At 35.2% G+C, this 22196-nt stretch overlaps 1 protein-coding gene across 3 annotated transcripts in view; it reads left to right on the top strand.

Moving 5' to 3' along the window:
• The first annotated feature begins 651 nt into the window (after nt 1-651).
• The window catches only part of LOC143253673 (clarin-2-like), a 43876-nt gene continuing 22331 nt past the window's right edge, over nt 652-22196 (top strand). The window contains exons 1-2 of one of the 3 annotated variants that reach the window (XM_076507883.1): nt 652-721; nt 1075-1358. In XM_076507883.1, the coding sequence (XP_076363998.1) occupies nt 1112-1358 (247 nt within the window). In that variant the 5' untranslated portion in view covers nt 652-721; nt 1075-1111. The other 2 variants (XM_076507882.1, XM_076507884.1) reach the window with 2 other exon arrangements.

The raw sequence follows: 22196 nt of genomic DNA, 5'->3' as shown, positions 1-22196 counted from the left end.
AATAGTAGAATTTTGCACTTCTACAAGTCACGAATCTAATTTAAGTGCAAAAATAATGACGGCAGAAAAGAACACAATATATTTAACCAATACTTAGTGTAACAAAATGTCCGACAATTTATTAATATTTGAACAAATTATCAATTAAACAAGAATTTATTAATATTTAAATAAATTATTAATTAAATAAGAAATTAATATTTAATCAAAAACATTTTTTCTGCCTTACTCTGGGTCTTATCCTACTTGTTGATAGATAAGGTAGGTGAAAGATAGTTTTTCGTCCGCTTTACGCAGGTTCCGCCATATAAAGGTCCTTTTATGAGAGAAATCTTAAGATAATGCTGCAAAATTTTGATATTTCCGCCTTATGCAGTTTCCGGCTTAGGCCGTTTTACTACAATAAATATGAGGAGCGTCTGAGATAAATTATAATACGTAACAAAAGTGCAGGTTCTACGAATCTATTATTTTGTAAGACTTATAACGCATATAATTCTGCTCAGTTTGGCCGAATAACATTTATTACATTCTTATTTTTATACAGGAAATGACGTATCGCACTGATGTTAATATCACCAATACCAACTTAAGATAAAAACAATTGTGTTTCACAGTGATAGTATTAAGTTGTTGGTTGGCAAAACACACTTATCATTTCGATTAGAGTGATATGAGACAAAGTGTACCGTATACGGAACAAAGGAACTCGTGATCACCAGTAAAATTTGAAAACTTTGTATTTTTATTATAGATCACCCCGTATTTTAATGTTGACTAAAATGTAAATAAATTTTAGGAAGGTTAGCACTATGTAATTGAAAGCAGTGAAGAAATCTGTATCTGTAAGTTGTATTGGCACGAAAACTTAATGGCACGGCATTTGATTTATCTATATGATATTAACGTTACAATTTTTGTGTAGAAATTTATTCTCTGGAGTATTTGTGGAATTCACCTACATACTCTAGCTTACACTATTTCACTTTATTACTAACTTTGTTCTTATTTATAAATAGAGCTGTGGTAGAAATAATTGAACAGGAAATTAATTGAAATCTATTGTGGAAACAGGTGCGGTTTTCTGATTATTAAGCCTAACGTTAAAAAAATGGATTCAGTCAAAAGAGCTCTTACATTTTCAACTGTTGTACTTTGCTGTGGATGTCTCGCCTTCTTAGCGGCATCGCTTGGAACTGAAAAATGGGTGAACGCTGTACCTCTTAGAGAAGGTTATGCAGTCAACATTTCTGATATTGACCAGGAAGGAAGATATAAAGGAACAATAAATGTTGGGCTTTTCAGTGGATACAAGAAACTGGATCCAGGTGCAGGGGCGAGAGAAAACGAACTAAAAAGTAGGTATAAATAAACTGACTTTATTTATTATTTAAGTTCGAATAACAGTCATATGTAAAATATTATTTTTATATTACTTGGGGTTTTATAATCGGCAAATGTACCTTTCGGCTTACCACTAAAGTTAAACAGATAATTTAGACATTTACATTATTTTGTTATTAATGCTATTATTGTACTTCCTGGAATTAAATGTTTAGTGTTATGTTAGTATTAACAGTTTTCTCAAATAATTTTGACGAGTTGAAAGTACATGTATGGTTTATTATAAAAGTCGTTAAAAAGATTAAAGTTTTTAAGTTGTTTCAGCATTAGAACTTTTTGTACGGAACTCAGTTGTTTTTATGTGTCTTTCTCCGTTGCTGCTCGATATAAAGGAAGATTGTTCGTTTATTTGTTTGTTTTTGAATTTCGCGCAAAGCTACATGAGGGCTATCTGCGCTTTCAGCAGTGTAAGACTAGAGGGAAGGCAGCTAATCATCACCACCCACCGCTAACTCTTGGGCTACTCATTTTACCAGCGAATAGTAGGATTGACCGTAACATTATAACGTCCCCACAGCTGAAAGGGCGAGCATGTTTGGTACGATGGAGATTCGAACCCGCGACCCTCAAATTACAACTTGAGCTCTTTTACCACGTGGCCGTGCCGGGCCATAAAGGAAGATAAGTTGCGAATTTTCTTTCGGATGCATTTCTATTTAGTATTAATATAAGTAACGCCAAACTTTAATGGTGCATCAAAGACGAAATTGTGCCGGTACTCACGGGTACTGGGTACAGGAACTTAATTTTTAAGGCAGTATTAGTATCGGAATTTATTTGATCTGTTTTTTTCTGCTCTCTATGTTTACACGTAGATTTGCTTTTCTTTTTGGAAAAACAGTTTCATTTCATCCTACCTAGTACCTTTACTTCTTTTTTACCCTCCGGTGCATTATATTCTTTACCTAAAACCAGTGATTAAAAATTGGAATTTTGAAAGAGTTGTAACTTATTTTTGTGATCTACTTTCTGATAGCAGTTTTCCTCCTCAACTTATCCCTTGTTTAAAATATACACAAAAATGAACGTTTTGGTTTAACTTTAAAATGTTTCTTTGTTTGAAAATAAGCACAAAGCTATACAAAGGGTTGTCTATACTCTGCCCACCACTGGTATCGAAACCCGGTTTTTAGTGATGTGAGTCCACAGACATGCTGCTGTGTCACTGGGGGAAGCTTAACTTTAAATATGAGATCTTTATCCTAATGGCGACTTCACATGTTTGATAGATTTTGGAGAGACTCCATCCAGCATTATAAAATTTAGCATTACACCATTGATGAAGTGTAATCACATTACATTATTAATTAAAACTTAAACTGATTGTATTTAAGATAAAACAAATTTGTCTTTGAAAATAAAGTGTCCATATGAAAAAGTTATCTGGACATTATAAATGTCACCTTTGAAACTTATCTCCATGTATATGTTGTTTAATTCTTATTACATTTGACACTGGTACAACCAACTACTTGTACTCTTTTAATCTTTAGTGGCTTTTCATATCATAAGTATGTACACTGTGACACAGTTGGAAATGTAATTAGAATTTTTAATGTGAAGAGCAGAGTACTTTATGTTTTGGTATAAAAAATAATATTAATTAAGACTAAATGTTAAAACTGGGTAGGGCAGAGTTTTTGGTTTGATATTTCAGTATCTAGACTCATCTGAATGGGGTGCCTAGGCCTATGTGTAGTAAAGCCACTGGTCATCAAAATGTATGACTGGTCCATGCTAATTACAATCACAAAATTGAATTTAATATTTCGGAAAAGCACTCACATTGTAACAGTATAGTTATTTGATTGACGGGTTATTTAAAATTCTTTAGTCAAAATAATTCAATGTCCAATCCTCTTAACGATAGTAACTTACTTTATTTCCTTTTTCAACATTTCTTGTTACAGCTCGATATTTCAAAGAGGTGATACTTTGGAAACTGAACGTTAAAGCAGTTTCTCGTGTATGCCTAATGTTCATCTAAGTTATATTACATCTAGTCAAAAATACCTCAAGTGTGAGAAAAAAGTGCGGCCAGAAAATGATTCATTGTGCGAGTTGAAGGAATGAAATTAAAAGAAAAAGGTCTAATATGGTAACTACATTTATTGACTAGGCTTTCTTAAGTGTCAGTTTTCAACTGGAAAATGTTGATAAAACAATATTATCCTATAAATATGATTTACAGAGTTCTTGGAAGTATAATAACCGAAAACCATGCGTCAAGTATCTAGTACTCGGGCTACATTCTGCCAGTCCTGGCATGGCCTAGCGCGTAAGGCATGCGACTGGTAATCCGAGGGTCGCGGGTTCGCGCCAAACATACTCGTCCTCCCAGCCGTGGGGGCGTTATAATGTTACGGTCAATACCACTATTCGTTGGTAAAAGAGTAGCCCAAGAGTTGGCGGTGGGTGGTGATGACTAGTTATCTTCCCTCTAGTCTTACACTGTTAAATTAGGGACGGCTAGCACAGATAGCCCTCGAGTAGCTTTGTGCGAAATTCTCAAAAGCAAACATTCTGCCATATTTTCCACCTTGATAAAGATGACTTCAGTTTTTCACCAGATATTGTACCTAAAATAAAAAGGTAAAAAGTAACAAGTTATGGCTTCCATTCAACCGCCTTTTTCCGCAATAATATTTCAGCTGCAGATTTGTTACCATCAATTCTAAAAATACAAATATGAAACCCATAACCGAAATGCATACCACGTCTGTATATTACCAAAGACAGGTGTACAAATTAATATGATCTCCTTTACATTTCTACAGTAAATTCAGCTATAGCAAGCTAATAGGAATAGTTATTTTGTATCAGACTGCTTCCACAAATCATAAACGTAAGCTTTTATTATAATGTAGCATTATACTAAAATGTGCAATATATATATATAAGAAGTTAAAATGGCGATCTCCTTTACCTTTTCTGTGAACTCCTTTACATGCATCTCACCATGCCCTCAATTATCTGTTTTGTAAATAGACATCTAATTATCGTTCACAGATTTAGCTTTATAATTTATGAGTCATTTAAACCTAAAACTACCACCTCTCGCACCATATGAATGTTAATTATACAGTTGGATGATATACACTTGTTATGTTATCCCATTTTCAAAAACTAATTATATAGTTAGATGATACACACTTTTTATGTTATTCCATTTTCAAAAACTTTTCTTCAAAGAAGATAAGTTGTTTTGTGACTAATGCATTTCAAATCTATCTTACCATAATAATCTGCATATGGTGGAAACTAAATATGGCGGGAAAAACATTACCTGCTCTATATGTTCTTCTCTGAAGCAAAACTCACGTGAAAGAGAACAAGTAAAGGAGTTCACAAAGTTTCACGTTCAGTGATTTTAATGAAAATACAATTAACCCTTAACCTTTTCAGTTATTGATAACAACAGTTGTCTCCGCTGCTGTGTTTAACGATATAACAAAATGGCATATTTTTAATATCTACACTAAATGTATACGTAAAGGAGATCACGTGCTTCCCTGGTTTCCTAGGACAACTTGACAGAAACTCAAGATATTGCATGTGTTGGAAAAATCTGTCCATCGTCCATTATATAGAAATTAGTATATGTTTGTATAAGATACGTACTGAGAGAAATTTGTCTCAGAACATTGGCGATATAAAACTGAACACTTAAAAAAGTCTGATCTTCTCAGCTTTGTTTGTTTGTAATTAAGCACGAAGCTATACAACTGGCTTTCTTTGCTTTTTTTCTTACCACGGGTATCGAAATGCAGTTTCTAGCCTTGTTAGTTTGCAGACATGCAACTGTGCCACTGGAGAACAAACGTATAGCATTGATAAGAATTTTACAGCAAATATAGATTCATTAGTTAGTCGGGTCGCCGTTTTTGTTCAGTTTGTGAAATGATTATAGGTGAAATAAAATACGAGGCCTAGCTCACTCATGAATGAATATTTACTGTACAGTTTCTATCAGTGCTATAAGTGCAGCTCCAAATTTGACCTCCGATTCCGATTTCATTCCTTTAAGTCGCACGCTGAATTCTTTTTTTGGCCATATGTTTTCATCCTAAGGTGTTTTTGATTAGATGCCATGACGTTTTGCCAATACACACAAACAAACTACACCAAATAAGAAAGTGACACTCAACAGTAACCAACATTAGTCTCAGAATTGCAACCCTGTTATTCGGAACAAGGCTATACTTTATAGAACAAGCCAAATTGTTTAAAATATATGGTGGTGGTTTTTTCTCTCTAAAATAGAGTTAATATCTTCTTTTATACTAACGTTGTGGAATTTAGATTACAGTTTCTTGTCATTACCCTCATGCAATCGCCACAGCCGTATTATGCATTATTATTTGTGCTAATTGCTTAACCTAATATCACATGTTGCTAAACGCTCTTCAGTTCGGATGATTTCACAAAATTTAATAAATTTGTGTTGAAAAGTTGGCAATGAATAATTCATAATGACTGTCCACCCGTGTGATGAGCTAGAAACTGCTAATCTAGTTTGCTAAAACTAAAACTAAACTAACGTGGCAGGGTTCAGTTTTCGAAGAGTTCTCTCTCCAACTGGGGTGTTCAGGAACTTTGTAGTTCCTCTTCGTCCCCTAGTTTGCTTGGTGTAACCAACATGTATGTATCTGCATGTCTTTCACCTTGTAAGTTTCCTGTTGTAAATCAACCATCTTTAATCTGAATGTTGAAAATTAACATCGATCCACTTGTACTCGTAGGTGAAGCTGTAGTAAAAACGTTAGACCGGTAGCTCATGTGACTTTCTGCACAGGTGTGTGCAAACGTTTTCATTAAATTTGGCGGCATCTGTTGAACAATTTTGCACATGTGGATAATATGCACACCAAATAATACTCCTAAATGTAGATTGTAAAGATTTATAAGAGTACTAAATTTGAAAAAAAAAAAAATCCATGAAAGTTAAGTTTATTTTTTTCTGTCATATAAAATTTCCATACGTTTGATGCGAAGAAAGGATCTCAATCAAAATTGTAGATGTTATATCTCAGGTATTTCGTAGAGGATTGCTTTAAAATTTAGTGTGTGAAGTAAGATTCCAGTAGACACATCTAGTACTATTTAAAATTTAGTGTGTGATGTAAGATTCCAGTAGACACATCTATTGCCATTTAAAGTATAGTGTGTGAAGTAAGGTCCCTGTTGACACATCTATTACCATTTAAAATTTAGTGTGTGAAGTAAGATTCCAGTAGACACATCTAGTAATATTTAAAATTTAATGTGTGAGTAAGATTCCAGTAGACACATCTATTGACATTTAAAGTTTAGTGTGTGAAGTAAGATTCCAGTAGACACATCTAGTACTATTTAAAATTTGGTGTGTGAAGTAAGATTCCAGTAGACACATCTATTGCCATTGAAAGTTTAGGGTGTGAAGTAAGGTCCCTGTTGACACATCTATTACCATTTAAAATTTAGTTTGTGAAGTTAGTTCCCAGTAGACACATCTATTACCATTTAAAATTTTGTATGTGAAGTAAGATTCCATTAGACACATCTGTTACCATTTAAAGTTTAGTGTGTGAAGTAAGGTTCCAGTAGACATATCTATTACCATTTAAAATTTAGTGTGTGAAGTAAGGTCCTTATTGACACATCTATCAAAATTTAAAATTTAGTGTGTGAAGTACGATTCCAATAGACACATCCATTACCATTTAAAATTTAATGTGTCAAGTAAGATTCAAGTAGACACATCTATTGCCATTTAAAGTTTAGTGTGTGAAGTAAGGTCGCTGTTGACACCTCTATTACCATTTAAAATTTACTGTGTGAAGTGAGGTCCCAGTAGACACATCTATTACCATTTAAAATTTAGTCCGTGCAGTAAGGTCCCTGTTGACACATCTATCACAATTTAAAATTTAGTGTGTGAAGTAAGATTATAGTAGACACATCTATTACCATTTAAAATTTAATGTGTGAAGTAAGATTCCAGTAGACACATCTAGTACTATTTAAAATTTGATGTGTGATGTAAGATTCCAGTAGACACATCTATTGCCATTTAAAGTATAGTGACTGAAGTAAGGTCCCTGTTAACACATCTATTACCATTTAAAATTTAGTGTGTGAAGTAAGGTCCCAGCAGATACATCTATTACCATTTAAAATTTAGTATGTGAAATAAGATTACAGTAGACACATTTATTACCATTTAAAATTTAATGTGAGAAGTAAGATTCCAGTAGACACATCTAGTACTATTTAAAATTTGGTGTGTGAAGTAAGATTCCAGTAGACACATCTATTACCATTTGAAGTTTAGTGTGTGAAGTGAGGTCCCAGTAGACACATCTATTACCATTTAAAATTTAGTATGTGATGTAAGATTCCAGTAGACACATCTATTACCATTTAAAGTTTAGTGTGTGGAGTAAGGTCCCAGTAGACATATTTATAACCATTTTAAATTTAGTGTGTGAAGTAAGGTCCCTGTTGACACATCTATCACCATTTAAAATTTAGTGTGTGAAGTAAAGTCCCAGTAGACACATCTATTATCATTTAAAATTTAGTGTTTGAAGTAAAATTCCAGTAGAGTGCCTCTGTCAATAACATGTGATAGTTTGACTTACCACAGTCCAAGCTGCATGAGGTGGAAAATTGTTAAGCTGTCACTCCTGTAAGTAACACAGAGTGTGCTCTGCAGGTTTTTTGTTTTTATTTGTTGTTGTTAGAACACACTAAAGGCCGTTTTTGATAAACAGTAGCATGAGTTTAATATTATGTTATGGACATAAGCATAGAACATTTTGAAGCATATTTGTAATCATTCCAGAGATCTGTATTATTGATACATTTGTTAAAGCTTTTCAGTCTTTTGAAAATGTTTTCATAATTTCATTATTATCATAAAATATGATGAAAAATTTAAATAACAATAAGAATAATAAATGAAACTTCAGTACTTGAAGAGCGGTAATCTCCGTAGATACCACGTGCAGGCTTTCGGGATATCTAGAGGAAAAGTTTTCCGAAATAGAATCCTGTCCTCAGGATTCTACAGCTTACGAGCTTAAACGTTTGTACTCCAGTTAGTTGTTGCAGGTCTACGTTGTAAATGATAATAACGTAAAATAGACAAAACTTGTAACCACGATAGCTGACATACTCTGTCTTAAAATTACTCGTTGTGCCCAAACAACGCTACATCCTCCTAACTATTGTAACGGATTTATTTACTAATATATGTGTATATATATATATATATATATACATTTTAATATCTATGTTTGTTTCGTTTTAATATATATTTAGAAGTGCATGAAACGTATAGTGTTAAATGAGTGTTGTGAAATTCTTGCCTGTTCCCGAAATTTGTGGAATATTCTTGAGTGTAAGAATCAACAATGTGCTGTGTGCAAAAGTAAAATATTATTGCCAACTGAGCTTTCGAGAACGTCGCCTAAAGTTTTATAAGTCGACGCGCCAAGAGACAGTTTTCATATTGTTATTGGTTTGCTATGGTCAGTATACTATAAACCCCGGAAGCTATAATCGTGATAAACGCTTATTAATCGGAAAACTACAAATATTTGATCAGGAACGTTAATACATTTCGAACATTACAAACCGTTTAACTTCAGTGAATTTATTTCAGACGTTTAGTGTTTCAATAAGCACGTTAAAGAAAAACAACTCACGTGTAAATAAGCCAGCTAGCTTCTCGTCAAGATATGTATCAACATAGAATTAATATGCTCATAGTGAATTGTCAATAAAACAATCAGTTCCAGACCAGATAGAAGACTCAGCATTGTTTGTAGCTTTGCAAAACTTTTGTATATAAATAATTATTTGTAATAGTTGTTATTATTATTTGTGTTGTTGTTCGTATATTAAAATCTATTTATGTTAAGAAGGAAAATTTTGTGAATCAATCTTGTTGGCAAATATCATAAATTTGAAACAAATCGACATTTAGTTAACTAGTAAATTAAAATTTCCGGCTATTTGTAATTGGTAACATAATAAATCGGAGACTCGTACGAGATAAGTTATGTTACACTGTTTCCTTAACTCGTTGTCTAACTAGCTTAACGACACTTAGTGGAACGTTGCGTTTATAATCTGTGTTCGGTGTTTAGGTCTTATAGATCTGGGAAGGTTAGGTGCCTATCACCTCTTCTTCTGATATATGTTATCTCACACTTACTCTGACCCATTTCAGGACAATATCCATGAAGATATTACATTTACATTCATGTGAATAAATACGTTTTGTCTTTATTCACTGTTTCAAAGTCCTGCACACGGCAAACAGTTGCATTTGTATTTTCCACATACATTAATCTTACATTAATCGAGAGCAATCACATTAATGCCTCTTTTAATTGGTGTATGTGTTTTCTTATAGCAAAGCCACATTGGGCTATCTATTGAGCCCACCGATGGGAATCGAACCCTTGATCTTAACGTTATAATTCCAAAGAATTACCGCTGTACCAGCGAGGAACTTTTAATTCATCGTATCAGCTTAAAAATAATGTGGATTCCTTAGTCTAGCATTACGTGGCCTTAGTAAATGCTTATTTTTAACATGTATATTAAACTAGTGAGCAGTACTTAGAACTCTCCCCATCATGTGTTATATTGCGATTTAATTCACAGTTGTTTTTTTTTCTTATTTTCCGCGAAATAATTCAGTGAATTATGTAAGAGTCTGTCGGAGATAGCTTATAAGTTTCCTTAATTGTGCATAAATGTTTATGAAGTGGATCAAAGTACTTTGTATGTAATAGTGAGTAGTGAGTTTTGTATTATTTGTAGTTTGTAGATGTTTTTGGTGCTATGTTTTTTTTGTGCTGGGCATGTATGTTCACTTACTGGACGTATCTATGTTTTATGGAGTTTAGTTATGTTGTCTGCGGAAGTTCTGTTGTTTTTTACCGTTAAACTGCTTGCATAATTCATCTGCTTCCAATATTTATTTAAAATATTATGTATATGATTACCGCACGTTAATTTAGAAACGTTAGCTAATCCTAGTAATTTGACTGATATTGTGGTTTAGAGAAGTATTTCATTCATATATAGATTGAGTGGGTCCTGTTTTATTTTGTTAGTTTTGCGACGACTACCAATTAGAGTTTGGAGACATTTATTTTAAGACGGTATATTTTGGCAATATTCTATATTATTATTGATTGGGGTTGTAAATTTGTAGTTTATGTCGAGGACGTAGGAGCTCTCTCCTAGACCCCAACATCATCATCAGAGTATGAAGAGAAGCCTAGATTTGAATTTTTAAGGAGCATTTTGCTTACACACACGATGGATAGGATAGGGCTAACGACCTCTCCTGCTTCTAGAGTAAATGGCTTCGAGAGGGCTCCACTTACATTTATTTTGCATTTTCAGTTTTTCAGTAATTCAATTTGTGATATGCGGAACCTTTGACCATCGTGCCATACAGTGTCGAATGCTTTCTCGATGTCAAGACAGTGCATTCTTTCTTATTAAAACTATGATTGTTTCTGTAATTCGAAATAGGTAGTCAGTAGTCTGTCTAAATTCTCTAAACTCATTTTTGATTTCTGGTAACCCTGCAACGAGCTCCAGGAATGTGGAGAATCAGTTACTAGCTATTCTTTCTAAGATTTTACTTACACAGCTGGTCAGGTTGTTACTGACTGTTCTTCGTTATGGAATATTAGTATAATCGTTTGCTTTTAAGAAACTTCCAAGAAAAAGCGTTAGTTTTTTTGTCTCTTGTTAATTTGCGTGTTCCACATTGGAAGCTGGGACTGTGTTTTTAATAATGTCCTTCAGTAGGTGTTTTATATTGTTTGTTTATTCCTGCTGTTGGTTTAATGAAAATTTCAATTCCATTTATATTTGGAATTTGGGTTGATACGATAGTATATGTGTTTTCTGTGGGTGGTTGCACGTTTTGTTGTTGCTACTTTGGCGTTTTTATCTCTTTTTTTCTGGGGTGAGGGGTTGAATTTCGCGCAAAGATACATGAGCAGTAACCTTGGGCCACTCCTTTACCAACAAACAGTGGAAATGCTCGTCACGGTTGAAATGGCAAGCATGTTTGATGGAAACCGTCACCCTCAGATTGCGAGTCAACACTAACCACCTGGCCATGCCTGACTCGCATTTTAAACATTTGTGCATATATTGTGGTGTTGGTAATAATTGTTGCTTGGTTTGTTGTATGTTGATGTTGTAATTTATGGCTTTATTAACTGTTGTGTTTTTTATCTGAAATATGCATTGTTTAATTCTATATTTCATAGGTGGCTATGTGATTTGCTCTGCAGTTACAGCATTTAGAATTCGTTATCTCGTGCACTGTATAGCGTGATGACCTCTATCACATCCGGTTTGATATGCTGCTAAAACATGGTCAAAGCGCTGGTAACGGTAGTGTTGTGTGAATACAAACACTGGTGTTTTTGTAACTTTTACATGACATCTTCGATGTCATAATATTATTCCGTTGTTTATTATTTGCACCACGTTGTATGTCCACTCTGATGAGGTTAGTTTATTTTTGTGCTAAACGTGATTTTAAATCTTAGAACTTCATAAGCACTGTATTGTGCTAGGTAACAATTTACACAATTAAAAAAATAGCTTACGAAAATACACAGATGAAACGCGTACATACCTATGGACAATAACACCCTATGAATTACCTCCCTGATAAAATATTTCTCTCAGTCTATAGGGAACACACTCGTTACAATTTCTCAGTCTCTTGTCCAATAGCTCGCCAAGAAATCTCGGAAAACTTGTGTAAGGAGGAACGTGTGTTTTTAAAAAGATACTAATATTCTATTTCTTCTCACATATTTGTTTTTTGTACCAGACACAGGTATGGCCTAAAGCTAGCTGGCCCGAGTACATTCGCTGTCTTACATTCTATTTTTGCTAAGGGCTCGCTCCTATCTCTCTCTCCTTAAATTTCCACGCATCTACTTTGAAGTTTCTTCTGATTGTAAAATGTTCTTGAGGGTCAGTACCAATTGGTGTGTAAGTATACTTTCTTTATCTGGTTTTGAATCACAATTCATAGTATCTCTCTTTTTTATAGCACAAACATTTGAAAGCATATTTTCTATTTCTCTCATTCCAACATTTACAACCAAATGATTTATATTACTTTACATAACGTTAAAATTTTTTTAAATCGAAAGAACGTTTCGTACAGGTAGATTTATATCATGGAATTACAGGACGTGTTTATATATGCTTTTACTCAGTTCATTTATCACATTTTTAGTTTCAATCTTACTTGAGATTGAGGGCCTTTTGAGAAAAATGAACATTCTATGTATTTCTTAGGAAAAAACGGTCTGGCTAATTTGGTTTGCTTTCTTCACAATGAGGCTTCTATGTCTGTTTGTTTTTGGGGCTGCATAACAACAGTTACGGTATTTTAATGTAAAAATTGCTGAGTTCTCAACAAATATCAGATAGATGGATCTGCAACTAACTACATACTGATTCAGGAAATAAGGAAATTTAATATGATCAGATAACTGAGTTTTCATGGTATGTGTAAAATAATGGTTTGGATAGAGTTGGTAAACATAAAAATATTTAGTATTGAACAAACAAATAAAAATGCAGCGTATGTACTTGAGCACATGAAAAGAAAATCACTTCTACTAGGCTCTGCTTTCTCTTTCTCTCGAGATAGGACTCCATCGAACAAAACACAATGATCTGAAAAGTGGGTCTTTCCTTTATAATCTATTAGTAAAATTGAATCTAAAAAAAAAGTGTCAGAATGTAACAAGTAAGTTTGTTTTCTTTGTCCAGCTAACAGTGTAATCTAACATTTATTCCCTCACAGAATTAGTTGATTGTTATATTTATTCAACACATGCTTGACAATATATTACTGCAATACCCTCGAGGGTAGAATAGATATAAAATACTATAGGGAAGAAAGAAATCAAGTAATTAGAACAAGGTAATTTTAATTACTTTATGGATAATGTGTAGATGATATCACAGCAAAAAATAAATAACCACAAAACTTTGAAAATTTCTATATCACTGTAGCAGGTAGGAAACATCACACGCCCCATTTTCTCTCGTTTAGGCTTCTTCTAAGTATACAATTAAATTTTATTTTAAATCAACCATATGTAAACTAGCTGCATGGACAAGAAGCGAATTAACTTTATTCTTAAGAACATTTACATATCACACAGATGAAACACATCCTTTACTAATGAATTTAAAGTAAATAACACGCAATATATATATCAAATTATTAAACGACCTGACCATCCTAGGTTATTTGTTTATTTTTAATTTCGTGCAAAGCTGCACGCACTAGCCGTCCTTGCTTTAGCAGCTTAAGACTAGAGGAAAAGCAGCTGGTCATCACCACCCACCTCTAGCTTTTGAGCGACTATTTTACCAGCGAATAGTCGGATTGACCGTAACATTATAACGCCTCCCACAGCTGAAATGATGAGCATCTTTGGTGTGACGGGGATTCGAACCCGCGAACTTTAGATTGCAAGTCGATCGCCCTAACCACCTGGCCATGCTGGTCCTCCTTGCTTTCAACAATTAGCTCAAAATTACATAATGTAGTACATGCATCACAGTTTGTATTACCTCATAGCTTGAATAGCAGGGAATTCCACTTCCATTGAGTGATTAGACCTTTAACTTGAGACCATGTTAACTTTCATTATCAAAAAGTAATGACACTATGTAGTGTATACACTGCTCACTCAAAAGGCAAGGGTTGTCTTACATTTTGAGTCATTAAACTTCCATCCACCTGACTGTTCTAACTGTCATTATCAATCTAATTCGTTTTGTTTCAGAAGCCAACGTTGTTCCTAGTCAGAGCTGGTAGTCATTTACATAACTAGTAATGCCTCATCTGGTAGAATTCAGAATATCAGATACGTATCCACAGTTTTCTTTCCCTCATCAGATGTGTCATAATTATTTAAGATGATGTCTTTCTCCTCCTCTGAGTGATCAGTTTCTTCCCCAAACTTCTAGTCAAGGGCTTGTCTGTGATTTATGGATTCAACTTATAAACATGCCCCATGAATTTTGGCACTCCTTGCTGTAGTTAATATTTTAGAGGACCAACATTTTGTTGTATCAGGTACAGACTAATCCATCCAGCTCCAAGGTGCTTTTGTAGAGTTAGCACATACTATAATCACACCCAGTTGCTGTATTAGGGCATCTGTTCTTTTACCATCTGATAATAGTGCTTCTTTCATCGTACTACCTTACAAGTTGTTGGTAGGCTAATTTATGTGCACTGATCATCATTTATCCTAGCTATTTTACATACTCTGGGAGACACTGGGTACTTTTTATGGTGGAAGACCATACGTTAAGCTCACAGAAAGTAACACTACCTGTCTAAACACGAGCATGTTCGTTGAGTCTGTTGATCCATGTCCAATTGCTTTGCTTCGTACTTTATCATTATATATGTCAAATCCATCCCAGTTGGTTATGTCAGAATTAACAAGCTTTACAAGCATCCATATGAATTTCTTCCGGAACTGTAAGTCATGCTTTCCAATTCTTGGCGAGCAAATACATGACAGCCTCTGCTAGTGTATCGAAAAATGAACACATTTTAGCCAACTTCGTGAAATAGCTGATAACGAATATGTGGCAGTAATCTGTTATAGTCTCAAGGAGTGGACCAGTGATACCTAGAGTTATCCTCTAAAAGGATACCCAATAATTCACTTTAAGAATTTACTCTGTCTTGACTGGATTTCCTCTGATCAGATACACCATACAGCATTCAAACAACACTGAACTTCTTTACTTACTTATGGCCAAAACTACTACCACAGAATATTAGTACATTTGTATAACACAAAGTCTAGAATATTTCTTGCTTACAGAGGCCTAATGTCCATCAGCTGTAGCAGTGTCAGAGCACCCTGCTTCGTGTGCTGATAACAAAACTAACTAACAGATTTTGCAGTATGTCCATGATAAGGATGCCAGTTCCGTACTTGTAACTGTAAATTACAACATTCGCTGTGTGGGTGATACTTCCTAATCTCACTCAAATAGTCACTTCTCTAATATCTAGCCTATTACCATTTCTCATATTGAAGTCATTATTCATTGGCTGCAGTGGTAGCCTCAATTGGAGGGTTTGAAAGATCACGAGGACCTTTAAAGTTCGTGCCATTTTTGTGGTTACCAGGATATCAATTTCTCGTCCTTGTATTCTTATCAGCACATGTGAATCTCCACACAGCCCTGAATCACAGTTGGTTGACAACTAAACTCTTTAGTACAAGCTATTCATTATGCTCTCTAATCTGATATTCAAGCCAAACTGGGGGATAATCAGTTTCCAAAATATTTTACATAGCACCAACTGCTTGTTGCTTGTCACTCCAGACCTACTGATCTCATGGTTAGCTTCTTTGTATCATTCCCTATGTTACTACTTGCCAAAGTGCTGACACTGTGGCTTGGTGGGCACCTGCTGAGACATTGGCTAGAACATATAGCTCTTCTACCTGTGCTGTGACACAAAGTATGGACATTTCTTTCACCAGTGCCCCACAAGTTCACAAAAAAAAATAGATGCTTTACTCTTTCCTCCTTAGACGATGTTTATGAGGCATCAGTCGTAGTTGGGGTATATTTTCCATTGGTATATCTTGTGATAGCATGTAAGTTTGTGATAGCATATACCTCATGAGTGAACCTTGCTGTAACATATATCCTGTGGAGAGCTAACTGCAGTATGTACCTCATTTGAGGACAAGAATAGTTCTGCCCACTAACTGGAGACCAGTATGGTTGTCTTGCATTTCTGTTATATGAGTATGATTGGTTATTAACCTTTCAAATGATTTTAGTTTACCATAGTGGAGATCTTGAATTTAACCCAATGGGTTGCTCGATTTTCCATTGGGTCAAATCAGTAATAAAGTTTTCATACAGTTTCTTAGTCACCATGCTACTTATCACTCAATATTAATTAGCACTAAGGTTCAGACTGTCTGTGTTCAGGCCACGCATAATCCTGAATTCACCCATTCCAAGAAGCGACTTACCTGAAATATTTTATGGCTGTGAATATGAATGCCTGCACATGACATTAGAATGTTCACGATTTTCAATGCCCACAGGCTTGTTTGTTTGTTTTTTAATTTCGCGCAAAGAAACACGAGGGCTATCTGCGCTAACCGTCCCTAAGACGAGAGGAAAGGCAGCTAGTCATCACCACCCACCACTAACTCTTGGGCTACCCTTTTATCAACGAATATTGGGATTGACTGTCACATTATAATGCCTCCAAGGCTGGAAGGGCGAGCATGTTTGGTGTGATGGGGATTTGAACCCGCGACCCTCAGATTACAAGTCGAGCGCCTTAACCACCTGCAATATATACATGTCTTTATACTATCAGTTATTTGATTTCAGTTTATTGATGAGGAAATAAGCAAATTACGACATTTTATGTGCTAAGTATGGTTTTATATTTACTCATTTTTGTTTCTGTTGTTTAAAAATATCATGTGGCAAACATCGATTTTTGAAAAGTGAATTTATAACAAAAACGAAGAGTAAACACAATGTCGAATGAAAGTAGTCAATACACAATGAGGAACATCAGTTATAAACTGTTTGAAGACTTTATTGAGGAGTTGGTTTGTATAGTTTGTTTTGAATTTCGCACAAAGCCACACGAGGGCTATCTGCGCCAGCTGTTCCTATTTTAGCAGTGTAAGACTAGAGGGACGACAGCTAGTCATCACCACACACCGCCAACTTTTGGGCTACTCTTTCACCAATGAATAGTGGGATTGATCGTCACATTATAACGTCCCACGGTTGAAAGGGCGAGCATGTTTGGTGGAACGAGGATTCGAACCCGCGACTCTAAGGTTACGAGTCGAGCGCCTTAACCATCTGGCCATGCCAGGCCCTTTATTAAGGAAAGAAGTGGTGTCAGCAAAAATGAATAACTTTAGTTTTTAATACAATATATATTTTTTAAATAGAATGTCATACAGTTGAAATGAGCCTTTTAATACCGTAACATTACACTACGTCTGGTATGAACCGCACAGATTGCTGTAACTATTATTAATATTAGAAAGTGACTTAAAATACATACAGCATAGTTTCAAATTACATTATTTGTGTTGTATCTGTTTGCTTGATAGTAAGATCAAAAAGTTGAATAATGTAGGCCTAGAAAATTCTAATAATTTCGACGTATTTTTTTCTTGTACATTGTAGGAATAGGTTACAAATAAAAGTGGTAATGAAACGTATTTGCGCTAATATAGTATAGTTAGTGTGACGTACAGTTTACTACAGTGTTTAAACTTCTAAAAACGTTTAGAGAGGAAGTAAACTAATAACATGGAAGCTGAATTATCTTCATCAGATAATTTAAAATAAACATTCAATGATGGAACAACATTAAAACAACAATTATAAACTGGTAAAAAATGTGATCCCCAAAATAATCACTACAGTAGAAATAGAAATCTAAACAATACAGGGTGACCCGTAAGTCCCTACCCATCCATATGTTATTATATTATATTCAATTATGCATGTATTATAAATTTGTTTCTTTTTTTTCAGAGAAATGTGGCCGATATAGGCCCATTTACACTTGAAGAGCGTATTGTGACAAGTTCGTGGGTACATGAGCGCAAGAATTCTGGTGACACCATACAGATACACTGGATACATAAGATATATGGATGGGTAGGGACTTGCGGGCCACCCTGTAGAGTAAGAATAATACGAAATCACAAAAAGCTATTGCCAGTATAGCTGTCACAACACACAACAAATGCTGCTTTATTTAGGCCCGGCATGGCCAAGCGTGTTAAGGCGTGCGACTCGTAATCTGAGGGTCGCGAGTTCGCATCCCCGTCGCTCCAAACATGCTCGCCCTTTCAGCCGTGGGGGCGTTATAATGTGACGGTCAATTCCACTATTCGTTGGTAAAAGAGTAGCCCAAGAGTTGACGGTGGGTGGTGATGACTAGCTGCCTTCCCTCTAGTCTTACACTGCTAAATTAGGGACGGCTAGCACAGATAGCCCTCCTGTAGCTTTGCGCGAAATTCAAAAACAAACAAACAAGCTACTCTATTTGCTACACCAATATATATATGAAATATATATATAAATATATGATAAAATTTTCTAATGATATAAATTGTAACCTCTTTAACATATTCCTTTGAAGAAAATACTAATTAAAATTAGTTATGTTTGATTAGAATTAAGTACAAAGCTGCATGATGGGCTATTTTTGCTGTGCTTACCACTTGTATTGAAATTCGGTTTTTAGTGGTGAGTCAACAGACAACTGTGCCAAATGGGGGGTGAGTTAAAATTAGAGGTGGCTGTACATTAAACTTAACCTTTGATCCAGCCATTTATGTTAGTGTGTTTAGATGAAAAGTAGTAATAGTTTACAATTAAAAAAGACCAGATACAACTAATTTACAAACAGAATAGAACTGTGAAGTGAGAATGAACCAACTTCAAATGATATCAAATTATAACAATAAGACAAATACATAAACACTGTATATTATAAGCAAGTATTTGAAAATTTTACTGAATAAAGTAATACACAGTAGATATTAACTTTATTAATATTCTGAAAATAGTCTCAGTCCACAGTTACTCTAAGGTATTTTGCTTTTTAGTAAACACAAGCCGTACGTGTTACTTGTAACTGAAATAAACATACTGTTGATAAGTTTAAATTTTGAATTGTTCCTACAACATACACTGCTGGCAAAAATCCTAAGGCCAATGAAAATAAAGAAAAAAATATGCATTTTGCGTTGTTAGACTCAACCACTTATTTGAGTAGAGCTTCGAAAGATGAACATAAGAAAAGGGACAATAAAAATAAAAATCTTTTTAGCATTTAATAGGGAAAATGTGAACACTGAAATTAGCCTAAATACTAGCTGGTCAAAAGTTTAAGGCCATACCAAAAAGAAGTCCTAAACAGGGTAGGAAATGCCCAACAAGAGGTCTCAGTAGTGAGTTGCACAGCCGTCATTGCGAATAACTTCAAAAATTCGTTTTGGCATGGTCGATATGAGCGTTTGCAGAAGGCTGGCTGGAATGTTATTCCAAGTAGTGAAGATGGCTTCACGAAGATCATGCACTGTTTGGAATTGACGTCCATTTTTATAGACTTCCGTTGCTATCCACCCCCAGATATTTACAATGAGGTTCAGTTGGGGCGAACGCGCTGGATGGTCCAAAAGAATCACGTTATTCGCCATGAAAAAGTCCTTTGTCCTGCGAGCATTGTAGATTGCACCATTGTCCTTCTGAAAGATCCATTTATTTCCACACAGGCGAGGGCCTTCAGTCAATGAGAATGCTCTCTCCAACATGCCAATGTAGTCAGCTGCTGTTTGATGCCCATGTATAACCTGAAGCTCTATTGTTGCATGGAAGAAGAAAGCACTCCAGATCATGATGGAACCTCCTCCATTGTGTCGTGTAGAAAATGTCTCCGGTGGGATATCCTTATCATGCCAGTAACGTTTGAAGCCATCTGGACCATCCAGGTTAAATTTTTTCTCATCAAAGAACAAAACCTTTTTTCACTTTTCTACGTCCCATGTTTGGTGCTTCTCAGCAAATTTTAACCGAGTTGTTTCGTGGTGTGGAAGAAGGCGTGGTCTTTGAAGACGTTTACGGTTTTTAAAGTCTTTCTCTCGTAGATGCCGTCTTATTGTTCTTGAGCTGCATTCTGCGTCCGTAAGGGCCTTAATCTAGTTCGACGATCGGCTGGTGTCTTGCCGGACAACCCGTCGAATCCTCCTGCTCAATGCAGGTAAAATTTTCATGGACCGACTACTTGAAATTCTCGTTCCGTATCCCTCAGGGTCTTTTAATAAATTTGCAACAGCAGTTTTACTGCGCCCAATCTCACCAGCGATCCAAGCACGTTGAGATTGACTTTGCTTTTACAGCTCGACAATTCTGCCATGTTCAAACTCTGTCAACTTTTTAGCCTTTGCCATGTTTTTTACGCAGTGTAATACAGAAGATGTCAGTGGGAGATGTTGACAACACTAATGCTTGAACACAAATGACTAAATTTCGTTACATGTTTACCGATTAACGCTTCGTTTCAGTATGGTCTTAAACTTTTACCAGCTAGTCTTTAGGCTAATTTCATAGTCTTCACATTTTCCATATTAAATGCTAAACAAGTTTTTTATTTTTATTTTCTCTTTTCTTATTTTCATCTTTCGAAGCTCTACTCAAATAAGTGGTTTAGTCTGACAACGCAAAATGCATATTTTTTCTTTATGTTCATTGACCTTAAGATTTTGGCCAGCAGTGTATTTACAACATTGTTACATATGTACGAAATTACCAATTTAATTCATTGTTGCTTTGTTTGTGTTTTTTAATTTCGCACAAAGCTACTCGAGGGCTATCTGTGCTAGCCGTCCCTAATTTAGCAGTGTAAGACTAGAGGGAAGGCAGCTATTCATCACCATCCACCGCCAACTCTTGGGCTACTCTTTTACCAACGAATAGTGAGATTGACCGTCACATTATAACGCCCCCATGGCTGGGAGGGCAAGCATGTTTAGCGCGACGCGGGCGCGAACCCGCGACCCTCGGATTACGAGTCGCACGCCTTACGCGCTTGGCCATGCCAGACCCACATTGTTGCTAAGAGAGATTCTTCAGTGTCATGTTGTACTGGCATCATTTACACAAAATTAATAATATGTGAGGTCACGAGATAGACATTTTGCATTACTGTTTAATGACCTGATTGTTTGTAATTTATATTTAAAAACAACCATTTGCAATATCGTTGGAAAATCAAAACTTGATGGGACAGCATTTTTTCTAGTACATAATCTTTTTCTTTTCTCTCTGTATCAAATATTCGGGAAGAAAATGTGTGGAGCAGATTCTTGTTTGTTTGTTTTGAATTTCGCTCAAAGCTACTCGAGGGCTATCTGCACTAGCCATCCCTAATTTAGCAGTGTAAGACTAGAGGGAAGGCAGCTAGTCATCACCACCCACCGCCAACTCTTGGGCTACTCTTTTACCAACGAATAGTGGGATTGACCATCACATTATAAAGCACCCACGGCTGGGAAGGTGAGCATGTTTGGTGCGACCAGGATTCGAACCCGCGACCTTTGGATTATGAGTCGAACGCCTTGACACGCTTGGCCATGCCGGGCCCGGAGCAGATTCTAGTGTGTTTCTTTGTAATGAATCTATGTCTGATTCTTCCACTTATATTTAGGGAGAGAAATTAATACATGCTTTACATGAACTATATGAACAACTCATCTTCAGTTACTTTGTTTATCTGGATGGTGAGAATTTAATCACTCTGTTGCATTGCAAAATTAGCACCTAGCACAACATTGTGTTTTAATGTAATAAACAATTATTTATTTTTTTATTTTACTTGGCTTTTCCTAGTTGGAAACCATAAGACTTGCACTTTATTCATATAACTGTTTTTTTTTTTAATATAACAATGCTATGTTTTATTCAGGAATAGTTAACCAGAGATTCAGGATGGAATTTTTTACCACCTATTTAATATTTGATTAAATGGTTCATTATGCAAAAACTTTATAGTGTGTAAAACTATATATATATATTAATATAAAGGATTTTGCTGCTTTAGGTACTGTAAAATTAACAGGCTCATTTTGCCGGATGGATTATACACTTATGTGTGAATTTTTTAATAATTTAGTAACTACTAGTAC

The sequence above is a fragment of the Tachypleus tridentatus genome, chromosome 6 (assembly GCF_004210375.1).
Source record: "Tachypleus tridentatus isolate NWPU-2018 chromosome 6, ASM421037v1, whole genome shotgun sequence".
Lineage (NCBI taxonomy): Eukaryota > Metazoa > Arthropoda > Merostomata > Xiphosura > Limulidae > Tachypleus > Tachypleus tridentatus.
Note: the sequence above shows the minus strand (reverse complement) of the source record. Positions and strands in the feature narration are given on the sequence as shown.